Source organism: Puntigrus tetrazona, chromosome 7 (assembly GCF_018831695.1).
Source record: "Puntigrus tetrazona isolate hp1 chromosome 7, ASM1883169v1, whole genome shotgun sequence".
Lineage (NCBI taxonomy): Eukaryota > Metazoa > Chordata > Actinopteri > Cypriniformes > Cyprinidae > Puntigrus > Puntigrus tetrazona.
Genome location: NC_056705.1, coordinates 38,318,059 through 38,333,950, shown reverse-complemented (window position 1 = coordinate 38,333,950; position 15,892 = coordinate 38,318,059). Strand labels below are relative to the sequence as shown.

At 37.1% G+C, this 15,892-nt stretch overlaps 3 protein-coding genes across 4 annotated transcripts in view; all 3 read right to left on the bottom strand.

The window, feature by feature from the left end:
• gabarapb (GABA(A) receptor-associated protein b) overlaps positions 1-1,014 on the bottom strand; it is a 3,500-nt gene extending 2,486 nt beyond the window's left edge. The window contains exon 1 of the mRNA XM_043244338.1: positions 813-1,014. Within this exon, the coding sequence (XP_043100273.1) occupies positions 813-902 (90 nt within the window). The 5' untranslated portion in view covers positions 903-1,014. The remainder of the gene's footprint in view (positions 1-812) is intronic.
• A 718-nt stretch (positions 1,015-1,732) lies between these two features.
• ctdnep1b (CTD nuclear envelope phosphatase 1b) lies at positions 1,733-11,070 on the bottom strand. 2 transcript variants are annotated; one of them, XM_043244336.1, is made up of 7 exons: positions 10,309-11,070; positions 7,804-7,870; positions 7,562-7,680; positions 5,767-5,955; positions 5,621-5,639; positions 3,744-3,828; positions 1,733-2,918 (listed from the first exon to the last, which is right to left on the bottom strand). In XM_043244336.1, the coding sequence occupies exons 1-7, from the start codon at positions 10,420-10,422 to the stop codon at positions 2,858-2,860; spliced, it is 654 nt and encodes a 217-aa protein (XP_043100271.1). In that variant the 5' UTR covers positions 10,423-11,070; the 3' UTR covers positions 1,733-2,857. The 2 variants fall into 2 exon arrangements, with proteins under 2 accessions (XP_043100271.1, XP_043100270.1); XM_043244335.1 differs by having other exon boundaries at positions 5,528-5,639; positions 10,309-11,042.
• A 1,189-nt stretch (positions 11,071-12,259) lies between these two features.
• Positions 12,260-15,668, bottom strand: elp5 (elongator acetyltransferase complex subunit 5). The gene is made up of 8 exons (XM_043243344.1): positions 15,396-15,668; positions 15,246-15,306; positions 15,072-15,152; positions 14,218-14,429; positions 13,957-14,132; positions 13,367-13,462; positions 13,181-13,281; positions 12,260-12,628 (listed from the first exon to the last, which is right to left on the bottom strand). Exons 1-8 carry the CDS (start codon positions 15,448-15,450, stop codon positions 12,520-12,522), a joined length of 891 nt encoding a protein of 296 aa, XP_043099279.1. The 5' UTR covers positions 15,451-15,668; the 3' UTR covers positions 12,260-12,519.
• Between the last annotated feature and the right edge of the window lie 224 nt (positions 15,669-15,892).

Genomic DNA, 15,892 nt, shown 5'->3' with positions numbered 1-15,892 from the left:
ATTAGTTTTTTCTCCGCGTGTAAAATGTCCATTAGAGGGTAATATCTCAAAATTAGTACCGAATTTGTTTCAAATAATTGATTAAGATGTCCATACCGATTCATATGGTACAAAACATTTTATTAATAATAATATTTTGGCGATAACGATTCCAAACAGAGGAAAGAATAAAATGACTGCAATATTTAATCGTTAGAGAATTGCTCGTTTTGTTATTTCCCCGGTTTGGTAAGGCACACGGTAAACAAAGCCGGCCTTGTGGATGTAAACATGTTGACTGAAGGACATCTGGGCTATTTTAGGAACCGCCACTTCCACATGGCCCCAAAAGTATTATTTTACCCCACAAATGCGATTTAAACAAGAGCACAAACGCACGTCCTTACGCTACGGGAGCCCAATCTGTCCACAAAGCCTCGAGGATTAAAACAGATCAGACAATACCAAACACAAACCACCGTAACGAGCATTCACGCCACTTTTCGCCAAACCTGATTTCAAACGCGCTGTTAGTAAGCGTGAACGCGAACGGACGTTTTATTTGAATAATAATAATAATAATAAAGCAGCTGAGAGATAAACGAGGCCCTCGGCAGTTTCGCCCTTTCCGCGCTTCTGAAGCGAAACCTGTTTACGTCCGCGTAACTCGTGCTAACAAAGGACACATAAACACGGGACGAGCTTGTTTTTACGAAGGACGAATCGACTAAATGGTGTCGATAAGTCACCTCACGCCCTTCGCGTTTTACTTGCGCGTTCACCTTAACGCCAGCTTCTGTTTACACTTCATCAAACGATGCAAACCGACTTACAGGAACCCTGTCTGGATATTTCTTCCTGATTTTCTCTCCCTCCGATCGCCTCTTCTCAAAGGGATGCTCTTCTTTGTATTGGAACTTCATGGTTGTTAAAGGAAGCGTAAATTAGCCTCACAATCGCAAACAGGGTTATCAGAAATGTCACCGAGCGCTTCACACGCAGCTGCTGTGCGTTCCCCTTCTGCGCATTGATACGGACACGCTATATTTACATTATTGTTGTCAAGCCGAAACGACGTTTTGCGGAAAACCACACATCCGAAAAAACTATTTGAGGCATTTGTTGCAAGGCTTATTAAGGATGCGCGACGGTTACTAAAGACTTTCTTTATGTCGCGTTATGTTGCGTTTGTAAGGTACGGACTACTTTTTCCGCTCGCGCATGTATTCAAGCGGTGCTGCGGTCAGTCATATGACCACCTTTCCTCACTTCCGGTATTCGCAGTGACGCAGAGGTGTTTTAAAAAGGTTAACTAAATTAATGTTAACTGGAATAATACAATTAAACCTAATAAAAAAGTAAAATATAAAAAAACTAATTTCATTTATACAAAAAAAAGCACATGGCGTGACGCGTCAGGTTACGTACACTCATGTATAAATTTGTATGTTTTTGTACATTTTGTAAAAGCGCTAATAACGTAAACATTTTCTTAGAACAAAATTACACAAATACATTATTATACATACAAAAAATATATACACATTATATGTAAAAAATATAAGGATTTTTGCACCTCACAAACAAATTAGGTTACTTTTGTTTTTGAGCTCAATTTAAACTAAATTCCATCAGTTTTAAGCTTAAATGTGTTTATTGTAGTAGTTTCTTTTGGTGTTAGAAATGGTTTTCTGCAACTGGTCCCTTCAACTTTAAATAAGAAAACTTGCTTAAAAGAAAACTGAACCCATAGTACAGGATAGTGACACGTTTTTATTAGTAACGTGCACGGGTCTATGGACTTGTGTCCCAGGAAGCTGCCTTGAGACTCAACAAGTGTTAGATTGATGGGAATAGAACTGACGTTATCTGACCGGTGCGCAGAGAAACCAACAAGGCCTTCAGTAAAAAAAAGGTATCTGTTGCTCAGTCAGCTCTTCAATACATTGAAGTTTATAAATTCAAGTCTTGCCGTTATTACATTTTCAGGAAAGAAAAAAAAAACATTTGTAAAAAGGCGTCCAAGTGGTAGGATATCATAACCGACCACATACATTCTGTAGAGAAGAATTAGAGCAGAAAGGCTTAAAATCTGTCGTTCAGCTTCTTCAAAGCTCGTATTCTATTACATCCTCCCTGATAATCGTGACAAATTCACTTACCGCCGAGAATAAAACAGGATGAGAACTAACCAGAAGAATAAAACTTACGAATTTGCCACAGAATGCATCTCCATCATCCGAGTTTGGACACCACACAGAAGTCATTAAAAGTCTTCCCGGACAGTACCTCAATAATAGCATGTACAACTCTAGCATGATAACCCTGAAATCTACCGGTCCTGTCATGATCCGTGCCAATCAACATCTTCCAGTGAGCTCTATTCAATGTGCAGGGTGTTGGTGGCCAACTCTGAGCCAATCCGATCTCCATTCGCACCGCCTTTAGAAGTGAGGTATGACGTCCCAGGCTGGGATCGAAGACGCAAGTCACAAAAAGGTCTGTTTTTCTTCCCCTTGCCTCGAATGTCTTTAAAAGGAAAAACAGCAGATGTCCTCATACACACGTACCACAGACATAACTCACACACGCGATCAGCATAGGTAGAGCTGTAAGGCAGAGACTCCATTTCGAAGAAGAGAAAAGAAACAAAAACGTAGGGGAAAAAAAAAAAAAAGGGGGCTTCCCTACAAAGTTTGCCTTTTTTTCATCCCCTTTGAGTTCGGGACAGACTCTCCTCCCTACGGCCCTCACGCAAGGCCGGTTCTGAGAGGCGGAGAGCCGAGGGGGAATGGACTGGCCGGTGTCAAGTAGGGAAGCAATTGGAAAAAACTAAGTAAAAGAAGAGCGGACTTGAGGAAAGCCCTCGGTCGGACGATCACCAGAGTCGATGCTGGTGGAGGTTCCTGCTCAGGACGGATCGGACGTCTGCCGTGAATCTGAGAAGAGAACAAACAGTGAAGTGTTTATTTATTTATTTTTTATTAATCCTGGCTCTTTCAAGTCAGAGGTCAGTCCAGAAGCCAGAACTTGACTGTTGCCGGAAGTAAGTGATTCGAGTTTTTTTTTTTAAAATGACAAAAACCCACGGGTCTGCTTCAGAGGACGCCTGTTAACCCCCCCTAAAAGCATATAGGATATATGTGCTTTAAGGAGCTTCTAAATAATGGACACTATGCATCAGCATTATCAGGATTGGAAGAGCCAGGGTATATAAAAAGGATGGCTTGGGGCGAGTAAAATATGGGCTAATGTTTATTTTTGGGTGAACTATTCCTTTAAAGCGTTAGTTCACCAAAAAATGTGTTTCTCTCACATTCGACCTTTTTCCTTCAGACGAATACAATCGGTGTTATATTAAAAACGGTCCTGGCTCTTGCAAGCATTATCGTTGCAGTTTTTTTCCCCCAACAGTCAACAAGACTCAAAGCGCATGCATCCATAATAAAAGCTTCACGTGGCTGAACAGTGAATAAAAGGCCTCCTGAAGCCGATCCATGCATTTTATTGAGATAATTATCCATATTTCAAACATAAACACTGTTGGTATCTCTCTGTTGGTATCTTGCTGAAGGCGTTCCGGTGGATAACGCAGGAATTATTATTATTTTTTTTATTATAGCTCTGATTGAAGTTGTCTAAAAGAATAAAGTCACATACACCTTGGACGCCTCAAGTGTGTGTAGACCACAGGATCATTTTCATCTAACCATTTAACAGCATAAAAATAACTTTAGCATGTTGTGAATGTTTTAGGTCTTTACCTTAGTGCATCCAGCATGGGCAGCAGGTTTAGAAGTGCTGTGTCGCTGGGGTCACTAAACCACGACTTTATGGGTATTGCATTATCTATAGACAAAAAACAGGACATTTTTTATTTTACAAAAAAAAATAAAAAATTCACATTTGTATGTAAGCCTGTTTCCACCACAGAACAAAAAAGGGAATAGCAAAAATGTTAACATTAATGTGTTAAAAAAGCGAATCTGAATTAAAGAGCGAATCTGAATTAAAGCGTGAATCTGAATTAAAGCGCGAATGTGTGTGTGACACTAACTTTAAGTATGGGTCACCAGACCTGGCCACAAATCAGTTCACTTTCCTACAAATCTAAATAAATTTGCAACAGTAGCGACAAAACCCTATTGCAAAAGTCAGTGTGCATTATCCAAGACGGAGCGTTTATTGATCGGTTCTTCTAAAGCGATGAATGAAGTGGTATTGATTAACTGCGGTTCTTCTTTACGGTCATGAAATACTTTCTTGTGTTGCTACGTTTACATTAATCAACGGCTCAATCGTATTGAAAAATGTTCATATAACCACCTCAAATCAAACAGACGTTCGATCCAAATTAAATTGATTGAATTCAAATTAGGTGAAATTCTTATAAACAAACTATTTTCTCAGTCGGATGAAAACAATAGAAAGCACATGGCATTGATCTGCATGTTTGCATAAGTTTAACGTCAAACGAACATGTGCGTGTTTACTTAAACCTCATGTCTTTGTAAATATTCGTGTCATCCACTGGAGAGTTCATAAATATTTGCTCAAAAAGCTCTTTAACATACATGTCAGTATTTTTTTGACACGTCAGGGAATTATGTTGGCGGTAGCTCTTCCTCCAGTTCTGAAAGAGGTGACTAGGTGCTAAACGGCTTTTTATCCCCTCACAAAAAAATGGCTAAAAACATGGCTTTTTAAAATGTGTTCTTAAAAAAATAAGACGCGTGGACGGAAACTAGCGCATGTTTAAAAAAAAAAAAAAAAAAAAAAAAAAAAATTGTGTTTGCATTCGTTCATTTTAATTTTAATTATAGGAGAAAAGCATGCATACTGTAAGTGTAACTGGTATAAACACAGAAAAATAAAACATTCAAAATTAAACTGCGCTTTCTTACTTTAAAGATTCTTAAATAAAGTTGTGTGCAAAAAGTCGAGTTTTCTGAGCAACTGATCAAGTCAAGTTTATGATTAAAACCAGAACAAATATTTGCGAGCGGGCTCACAAAAACTTGTTTCACTCTTATTTCATGCATATCTTTTGGTTTAACAATGTTTATCTATTAGAGGATATTTCCATATGTGCACAAACTATGCCATGACTATGAATTTATGATTTTCTGCTCTGATTTAAGAGCTTTTTAAGGTCTTATTTTTTTTTTATATATATGCGTGCGTGTGTGTGTTCAATACTTTTACAGCCAGCAATATAATTTGCCTCCATAATGTGATGCATTTAAGAGTAAAATGAATGGGGGGCTAGTTTTATCCAAACTAATTGGATTCCATAAAGTTGCTTTTGTAGGACCACATAAATCATGTATTAAATCTGATGTTTGCTTGTGGTTCACATTGCTGTGATGCAGTACATCAAAGGTGAAATGGCCTGAAGTGCATAAGCACATCATACAGAGAGACCACCTAAACACCTGCTCACACACACACACACACACACACACACACACACACACACACACACGTTAATCCCGCCGAAGCAGCAGAACACACTACAGTGTGCTGCTGAAATCAGGTCTGGTCTTACCTGGATGACTGCGATATGCTCCCGGCGAGTTGTCAAGAATGACTATACTTGATAAGTCATCATGTACAACGGACAGGTCTTTAATATAACTACCTGAATCCAGCGTACAGTGCTGCACAAGACAGAGAAAAAACAAAACAGAAGACGAAACATAAACCGCACATCCTTTACTCATTTTCTGCCGTTTCTGGCAAATGTTTAACGCAAAGCGAAACACCGAGTGTTTTAAAAGCGGTTACCTGTCTATAGTATCTTCTTTTCAGGATTCCCTTGTTGTTATCCAGCTTATCGGCTACAGCAGATCCGTAGATCTCCATACTAGCGGTGAACACTACTAACTCATACCACTGACTGACCACCTCCAGGAAGAAGTCCACATGCGGTCTTTTATGCACAAAGAATCTGACCGGGTGTTTGTCTATCACCACCTGAAAAACAACAACAGCTTAAGTGAGAAAAAAACATTCCTAATAAAACACTACATTATTATTATTATTATTTTTATTATTACTATTAATATTTTAATTATTACCATTATTATTACTATTATTATTTTATCACGTTAAATGCAAAGTTGTATTTCTTTATATTATTTAATAGATCAGAGTATGAACTAACAATGAGCAGTTGCATTTTTATTAATTTTTTTCCCAATTGCTTGCAAAGCTATAACCATGTTACATGCTGTAAACTCTGACACTAAAACTAAAATTATTTCTCAAACGAACAGCTCTTTAGTTGACCTACGCACAGTCATCACGTGCGAAAACACTTTTTTTTTTTTTTTTCTCACCATTTTGTTCACTTTTTGACCCCCTTGCATTTCTGTTTACATTGTATCTGAATTTGAAGTGTTTTAGAAATAAAGCAACATTTCTAACTTTGCTTATGTGCACATTTAGAGTGTGTGTGTGTGTATATATGTGTGTGTGTGCACACCCACACAACTATTAAGTGCTTAAGATAGAAAGATCTATAGATCGTTTCACAGCAGCTTCACAGTCGTATCTAATTCACATTCTGCTGTAAAGCAGCTGTAAAGTCAATAGTGCCATTCTGCAGCTCAGTATTGATTCAGTTCAGTTGCATAACTGTCAAATTCAGTCGTGCTGTATATACAGTGTATGTGTGCATATGCATGTACAGTACGTGTGTGTGAGCCGTGACAGACTGAACGAGCGAGAGACATGAGAGCAGCGTTTCACATCTGTGTGTACTTTGGCGTGCATGTGGCTAATCTACGTTTGTGTGTACTTAATATGAAAAAATTAACTTTAAGAGGAGTTAAGTTTTCAAAGGCATGTTTGCTTTTGCATGATGTGTGTGACTTTTGTATGTTGTGTTAAATGCATTGCTCATTCTTAGCTCATGTTAACTAATGGGACCTTATTGTAACATTTTCCCATTATTATTACTCCTAATACATTTTATTAGATTGTTTTTAATAAAAGCATTATATCAAGATACTATAACAACAACATTAACAATAACTGATAATTACATTGTAATGTTTATATAATACTATTACATATCTACTAAATTTAATAGTTTTTATTGTACTTTTTGGAAAAAAATAGTACATTATTATTTCCACTATATTTTGATTGTAGTATAATATTTGTATCCAATAACACCATTATTAATGATAATATAATGATAATAATGATAATAATATAAATAATAAAAAAATAATCTAAGACTACGAAATTGTCAAAATGTGTCGAGAATAAAGCAAAAAGGTTAAGAAAATTTAAATTGTAGAAATTTAAGTTAGAACCGTAATATTTTGACATTCTTCTCAAAGCTTTCTGACTTATATTAATTTTTTTTATTTTTAAATGTAGCACTAAAACGCTGTTGTATTATTGTAATACAATTTTTTTTTTTGTAAGAGCAACAGCGAGCCGTTTAAATATTTCCAGAGCTAACCGTAAAGAAACACAGCATCTTCCAAGAACCACCAGGTTTTCAGCGAGCGTAGTAACTGTTGTGTTCACAGCATTTTTAATACAGCAAATAAAAACAAGCGCTTACTTTGAGGATGAAGTCTGGCGGCGTTCCAGGACGAACTGTGGGTCTGAGAACGCCATCGTGATGAGAGTGGATCAACGTCTCGTCCAGATCCAAAACTAAGATCTTTCGCTTCACGTTGTCTGAACAGAAACACAAACTCGCACGTTAACGTCAGCGTATGAAAACACTGCACGCACTCAGATCAGGCTTTCCGTTGACGTACCGTCAACTTTTAACTCGAGGAGAAGAAAAGAAATACTCACTGAGTCTGTTTCTGGAAATGGGTGACAACGGTAAGATGTCATATCGCACGGTTTGATACTGGATTATCTAGAACAGGAAGAAGACAAAACAGGAAATAGCCAAAAGCCAAATCAGTACACCACAGTGTGAGAATGATACAGAAGACCACAATGAACAGTCCTTTCGCAGTTTATTTAGCACGCTTTACTGATTTAAAAGGAAAGGTTTTTACATTACAACGAAATCTAAACTTATAACAACTCACTAGTCTCGAAAGAAAGGTGAATAAAGGTGAAAAAAAAAAAAAAAAAAAGTCAAAATTACATGCAGTAAAAAGCTAAAATATTATATATATATATATATTAAATTTAATATTTCAATAAAAATTTGCCTGATCTAATTAAAATCAACCAAATACATTTTATTAGTTAATATTTCATTGATATTTGTTTTTAATAGTTTTTTTAATAACATTTTATATAGATTTTTTTTTTTTTAATAACTCATACTTGAAATAAGACTAAACTGATATATTGGCATTAGGGTGCTTCTGACACCGATACAAGACGGCATCCGCCAAAAACAAATGATTAATAGCAACAATAACGTATCGACATTTAAATAACGGCTATAAAATACACTGGTCGACGTTTGAAGGAAAAGCCGTCCTAAGACGAGGTTCTGATCCACTTCAAATGTCGACCAGCGCATTTATACAAAACTACATAATACTGAAATCTGCATTGGTTGATGAGGCTGGTGCGTTACGTTTTGACAACTTAGCTGCTGATTCCAGGTTGATTTAAAACAAACTAAAACATGCAAGCCGTTTCAGAGTGGCCCATTTCACACGCGACCATCTGGAATAACCCGAGCTCAAACTCTGAGACGGCTTCCCCTTTAAGAGGTCCGGGACCCTCCGCCTCGGCCCGGCGCTATCCACAATGTGGACGCTCTTCCTCTCTTTCTCCAAATCCCTCTCTTCTGAGCTATCTTTAGCCGTCCCAGCTGTCTGAAAGTGTCAGCGGAACTTGGGAGAGCACGGCCGAGCGAAACCGCCAGGGTGACTTTGAAAAGGGGGCTGTTTATTCCCAACTTGATTTAGGCCTCAATAAGGACTCGTTCGTAACGAGCCGAACCGACCCGACGCCTGCGTGGCCGTGAAGCGTCCGCTGCTCCGGCAGCCCTATCCCAGACAAGCAATGCCTTTATAATTGCGCCTTAACGATCATCTTAAAGATTATTATACAACTGGATTGCCAAAGGCCGTTGCGCACAGTGGGATTACAGCCTGTTTTCCAAAGTGTTTACATACTCTGAGCCCAAGCATGTGACACGCTTATCAGCTAATTCGGAAAAACAATGACCTATTGCACATGCACAAATTATATATCACAATCATATTATTTAGTTATAAATTAGCTTTTCAGTTCTAAATACATTTAGCATATTTTTAATCATATTAAATATTTTTTTTATTTCACGCCAAGACATTTTTTAATTATTTTCCCCCGATCAGCACCGTTTTAGGCTTGCAGTAAAATGCTAAATAAAGCAGTTGTATATTTTGTATTTTTAACGCCGTGGCAGCATCTTAAGGCTACTTTCGTGGCATGAAAAATTTAATAAAAATATAATTATAAATAAAAACCGGCAATCAAACAAACACAAGTTATATCATGCATTAATATAATTAAATTAAGATCTTTTTAACATTATCACATGATAAAAATTTAAGTTTTCTGGCACAATTATATTAAATAACTGGAGTCCACTTAAACGCTGAATAATAATACAACATCTTTTAGATTGTTAATTTTAGCACTTATTTTATTTCAGTTAGCCGGTAACATTTCTAATGATCTAACTAATATTTATTTGAAATGCATTTTAATAATTGTATTTTTGCTAAATTAATTTACTTGTTGTAAATAAAAACTAAAAATAAATTCCACATTAACTATGTGCATCTAAATTATGTTCATTTAAGTGCCACTAAAAGAAAACGCTTGACCGCTCATTAGCGCTTTAATTTCACATTAATTTTAGAAGCTGGCAAACCTGCTGTGATTGTTTGTTTGTTAATGTCAGTGTGTGTTTAATGAAATCATATTGTATTCATAACCAGCAAGAGGCTGCTCTTCTCTTCTCCAGCCTTAAAGAAGACCCAAAAGGTTAAAGAATACACAACCACACCTAAATAAGTGTTTTTGAACAAGTACTTGAATTAATTTGTTGTGGTAGCTCTATATATGGCATATATAATAGTATTATAAAGTACTACACCACCATGCTACTACAGTACAAACTAAAAGTTTACGACAGAATTTATTACAGCTTATCAGTTCCTGGAATAATGCACTTTACTACAGCACGGTACTCAAAAACAAAGCAGCATTTAATATAAACGACTATATTTTTTTTTCTGGCGCCGTGCACGCAGACCGACCGAATCTGGCCGGTTTAGTGAGCCAGACAGGTGCCTGCGTGAAAGTTCAGGGCCGCGTCGCTTTCGGGCAACTCACCTTTCGTACGTGCTTCCTGAGGATGTACAAGAAGAAGCTCCATAACCTGGAGGTCACGCCGAGGAAAGTGCGCACACCGAGCAGACACTGGCGCGTCTTCAGCATGTCAACCATAACACCCGAGTCCGCGAGGTGCGATTCACACCGCCGACGAGAGCGACACGGCACACCTGTGGAAATGAGACCCCGCCGACCATTCACAACTTCACACCGGAGCGTCCCGATGCGCCTCGCGCGTCTTCACGCGACCCGAACCGCGAAGCGCACGGGGCGGCGCAAAAGTGCGGCGCTTTCTCCCGCGTTAGGAAAGCGTTTCGGCGGACGTCTTTGTCGTTCGGGAGGTAGTTCGTCCGTCCGGCTCCGTGAAGTCTTCTTCAAATGCTCGCTTGGCTAGGATGGTCAAACCGAGCGGAGTGTCGAACAAACGTCTCCGTTCCGCCGAGAGCCGACAGGCGCGCAACTGTCCATCTGCCGCGGCGTTAAACGCGATATCCTCCTCCGGGGAGCCTCCGAGAAAGCGAGAAGAAAACACGCACGATTCCTCACCTCTGAGAACAGTTTAAAGCCAATACGGTAGAGCAGCACGGGCCGCCATCGCTTCCCTGACGTCACTTCCGCGAAGGGACATAAAGTTTGTGCTCACGTGGCCGCGGAGGTTTTCGACTTCTCGGACCAATTTATATTTAATTTTTTTCTCGTCGTTTAATTTATTTGACCCTCTGTAGTAAATTTTATTTGATCTACGTTTGCTTTTTGTATTTAAAAAAATATATTTTGTAAAGTTTTCTAACTGCTTGTTTTCGATTTGTTTTTATCTATTATGTAGTTAGATAAATATAATGTCATGCAATTTATTTGACCCTCTTACTCTAGCCCTCTCTCTTCTAATTCTATTTAAGCTAGTTGATTTTTAAAGCTAGTTTTAGTTTAACGTTTTCTAATTGCTTTAGTTCTATAAAAAATAAAATAAAATATATATACATATATATATATAACACCCAAAACACTTGCATATTATTTATCTTTTGGAAATTTCGACTACTTCCATTGTCATTTTGGATAAAAGCGTCTGCTAAAATGTATTTAAATACATATATTTTAATCTCCCCGAAAGGACAAACAACAGATGTGAGGATTCGTCTCAATGACTCAAACCTTCTAGATTCGTTCAATACAAAGATTAGTTCAGCAGTTCTCTCTCCTCTCACGTCGTTACGCCAGTAGTCGGCAATAAGTGTATTTTTCTGCGTTTTCTCCCATAAAAATCACTTTCAAACCAAGCAGCTTTCTGCCGGTCACTGGCAGAAATTTTCACGACCGATTGGGAAATTTGTGAAAACGCTGCCCTCGTGTCAAACGTCCAGTCATGTGCATTTCCTGCAAAAATTCTGTGAGTGATGAATGAGTCATAAGAATCCACTTTTGCATACGTTCACCGAAAAGGTTTGTTCAATGGCTCTTTCTGGATGCCGTTACCTTAGTAGTGGGCGACAAGTGACTCTTTTTCTGAGTGCTTTTACACAAAAACTACTTCCAAACCAAGCAGCTTTCTGCTGAATTTACATCTTCATGTGACAGCCCCAGGCATGTGGACAAATTAATGTATTTCATCCACAAAAATCAGTTAGAATCTAACTCATCAGAATCAAATCTATTCGTATTCACCAGAAAGATTTGTTCAGCAGCGAGTTATTCACTTGTCGTTCAATTTTAGTTTACTTTCTTTCAGCACAAAAGCAGATATTTCGAAGAATGTGATAACCATTGACTTCCATAGTATCTTTTCCTTACTATGGAGGTCAACATGATTTAATTTACATTTTACGGTAAGCTACCCCTTTATATCAGTGAAATATCACATTTTTATGCATAGTTGACTTAATTAAAAAACTATTTTTTTGGAATCCACTTAAGAAAAATGAAGAAAATTAGCCAAGTAATAACTCAATAGTGATCTTAATAAAGACCCAAAATATTTGAGTGCTTTTTTTTTTTATTCTACAATTTTTCCACCAATACAAAAAGTACGCAGCATTGCTAAGAACAGTGGTTCATCGATTCGTATCCGTTTCAAACCTGGCCTCGTAAGAGCTGACAGACAACAGACAGCCACAGACCGAATGAGTCATAATAAAGTAAGGAATAATAAATACATTTATAAAGATGGATCTGACGTTCACAGATTTAGGTCATTATGTGGGCTGTCTTTATTCACACATCAAGATCATCATCTGGATCCTCCTCGTCAAAGTCGTCGTTGGCATCAGGCTCGTACATGATCCTTCCTGAGCCAGGAAACGGCTTCAGAAGAGAGGATTTTCTACAGGAAAAAAAGTGAAGATCTTTTATATATAATAAGCGTTTCATTTAAAATCAACAAAAAGTATTAAAAACAGTTTTCATCCATTTTAAGTTAAAATTAAATCAAACTTACTAAATTATCGTACATATTAAAACATTAATGAAATAATTTAAATCAATAAATATTACTCTTATTAAAACTAAATTTTAAAAACTAATTTTAATTCGAATGTTGCATTGGTGACTTAACTGAAATGAAATATTAAAAATAAAAACGAATGAAAAAAACAAATGTAAATAAAAATAATGCAAAGAAAATAAAAAAGGCAAAACAGTTAAACTAAAATAAAACTAATATTTAAAAAAAACAACAACAACTAATGCATAAATACTAAAATCATTATTTACAAACATTCACATCTAGAACTAAAATAACTAAGCTGAAATAAAAAAATCTAAAACTAATAAAAAAGTTCTAAAATTCAAATGTCAAAAAGACTATTTACAATATTAATAAAATAATATATATATATAAATAAAACCAGTGTTTACAAGAATTGAAGTCTCTTACTTTTCTTGACTGAATACAAACGGCAGCGCCACTTTCTCTTTGGCTTTTTTCTCCTCCTCAGACAGACGTAGATTGAAAGTCAGGTTTGATGTTGGATCAGCCTGATCACATCACAATAACAGACAGACAGTTAAATTTACAAAAGCTCCGGCTGAAAGCGCTAAAAACCAAACTGCCTCAGCTCACCTCAGACACATCTGGCTCTTTCTGTGCATGTCCAGGCTGACGGGGTTTGGCCCGTACTGAAAGACTCGCGTCCTCGGACACGCTGAAATACTCTTCCTAGAAAATGATTTCACAGATAAACGGTTTATAATCTCATGTATATTCAGACTAAAACCTCATATATGATCATAATGGTACGTTTTTCAAAATAGGGATGTATAAACCATCTAAAAGCTGAATAAATAAGCTTTCCATGCATGTATGGTTAATATTGGGCACAAGATACAACTATTTAAAAATCTAAAAAAAAAAATAAATAAAATAAATAAATAAATAAATATATATATATATATATATATATATATATATATATATATATATATATATATATATTTATTTTTATTTTTATTTAGATAAAAGCTCTTAGCAATGCATATTACCAAGTCTGGATATCTTGACAATTAAAACAATTTACAAAATACCTTCACCGAACATGCTCTTAATATCCTAATAATTTTTGGCACAAAAGAAAATTCTATAATTTTGAGCCATACAATGCATTGCTGATTATTGCTACAAATATACTCATGCTACTTATGATGGGTTCTTACCTCTTGCATGACTTTCCCTGACTTTGTGCGTCTTGTGGTCTTTGCCACAGACTGGTGTTCATTGTGAGCAGGTGCCACCGAGATAACAGTAGTGGCTAAGTAGCACACAGTACCCACGATGCCTTGCTGGTGCAAGTCTGAATGCAGGAGGCCGATGATGCTTTTAACATCTCCTCCTGGTGGTCAGTGCAAACAAGAGCATTATTTCCCACATTTCCCATTCGCGGTTTGCAAAGGCGTTTCTGGGGCAAAACGACTGACCTTTCCTGAGCTCCTGAAGCGTCTGACAGAAGACGAGGGGGTCACGGTGTCTCAAAACAAACGAGAAGGAGTCAACGACGAGCACCGAGGCTTTGGCTCGCCGCGTGTCTTCGATGAGCCGAGTTATGTCTTGAGAAGTGAACTGCGTGTCGGCGAAAGACGATCTGCGCGTCCAGCCGAGAGGATCGGGGAAACCCTTATGAAAATGAAGCCTTTAAACAGATCAGAGAAGCCACAATGATTAAAAATAAACTGTATTTTCACCCGCTACAAATAGTTTTAATTAATGAGATTTTGGTCTGACAACAGAAAGTGCTCCACACAGAGATCTGATGCAAACGCAAAAGCAAATAATAAAAATGAACATATGGATAAACGTATTATTAAGTCACTTGATAATCTGGCTAGTAACAAAACATACGAGCAAAATAACCAGACATACCACCGTTAAAAAAAGCTATGCATATTTAGTCCAAATAAATAAATAAATAAATAGCTAGCACACATTTTGGCAAATATTCACTTGATATTAATACAATATAGTGGGTACTTCTACTGTTGTTGTTGTTGTTTTTTTGCAATTTGTTGTTATACATCAAGGAAACTTAATACTACTACTTTAACTAAAGTTTTGTTGTGTCGCCTGATACTACCACTATTATCAGTAATAATGAAATATAAAACATCTGCAGTTGTTTATGCACTCACAAACGTTATGACAATATCATAATATCAAGTGCATGCTCAAAATGAACGTTGGCATACATGTAAAGCTCATAACGTCGCATGTCACTACAGTATGAGTATGCATGTCTCAAATCGAGAGTATTTTGTATTTATTTTATTTAACTCACTTGTTCACACAGCTCCTGTCCAGCCCAGCACACACTTCTGTTTCTGGGCGCTCAAATCCCAGCACGTGTACGTCCTCGCCTCTTTAAAAAGATAAAAAATATAAATAAATAAAAGCATCACGCAAAAGTCTTAACAACACAACCGCAACAAAACAGAAGCGGACAGAAACTTGCCTCTTCAGGGCCGCGTTAATAAAACACCTGAGGAGTCCCCTTCCGGTGCACTTGACCGTATCTGAAAACAACGACACAAAATATGAACACGCCGCAAAAAGACACGTTGATGAGAGGACTGGCGATGACTAGAAACGACGTTAACGTTACCTTGAATGAGTGTGAATCCTCCAGCCTCCGCTCCCTGTAGCACATCTAGCAGCATGACTCAATGCTAAAGCTAACGACTAACAGTTAACGGCTAAACAGCGCACTGCTGAACGAATTTAACGTGCTTGACAGCACGCCGTACTACGACATCCTCGGGTTACTGAGTAAACATGGCAAACGTGTATGACGGATCCAAAATGCCAGTCCGCTTATACACAAGAGCTGACGAATCAACACGAGTTTGATTTACGTTACAGTGAATAATACTCAATGTCCCAAAAAACACCGCGGCCAATCTTCTTCTTCTTCTTTACTTGTTGCAAACTTGAATAATTCTTCACCGCCTCCTATTGTGCTGTAGTATGAACATGTATTATATTATATTATAATCTGTTTTTAAATTGTCTTAATTTTTAACATTTTCATATTATTAATTCGCATATTATCTAATTATATTTTATTACAATTATTTAAAACGTTTAATCAGTCAAACCATA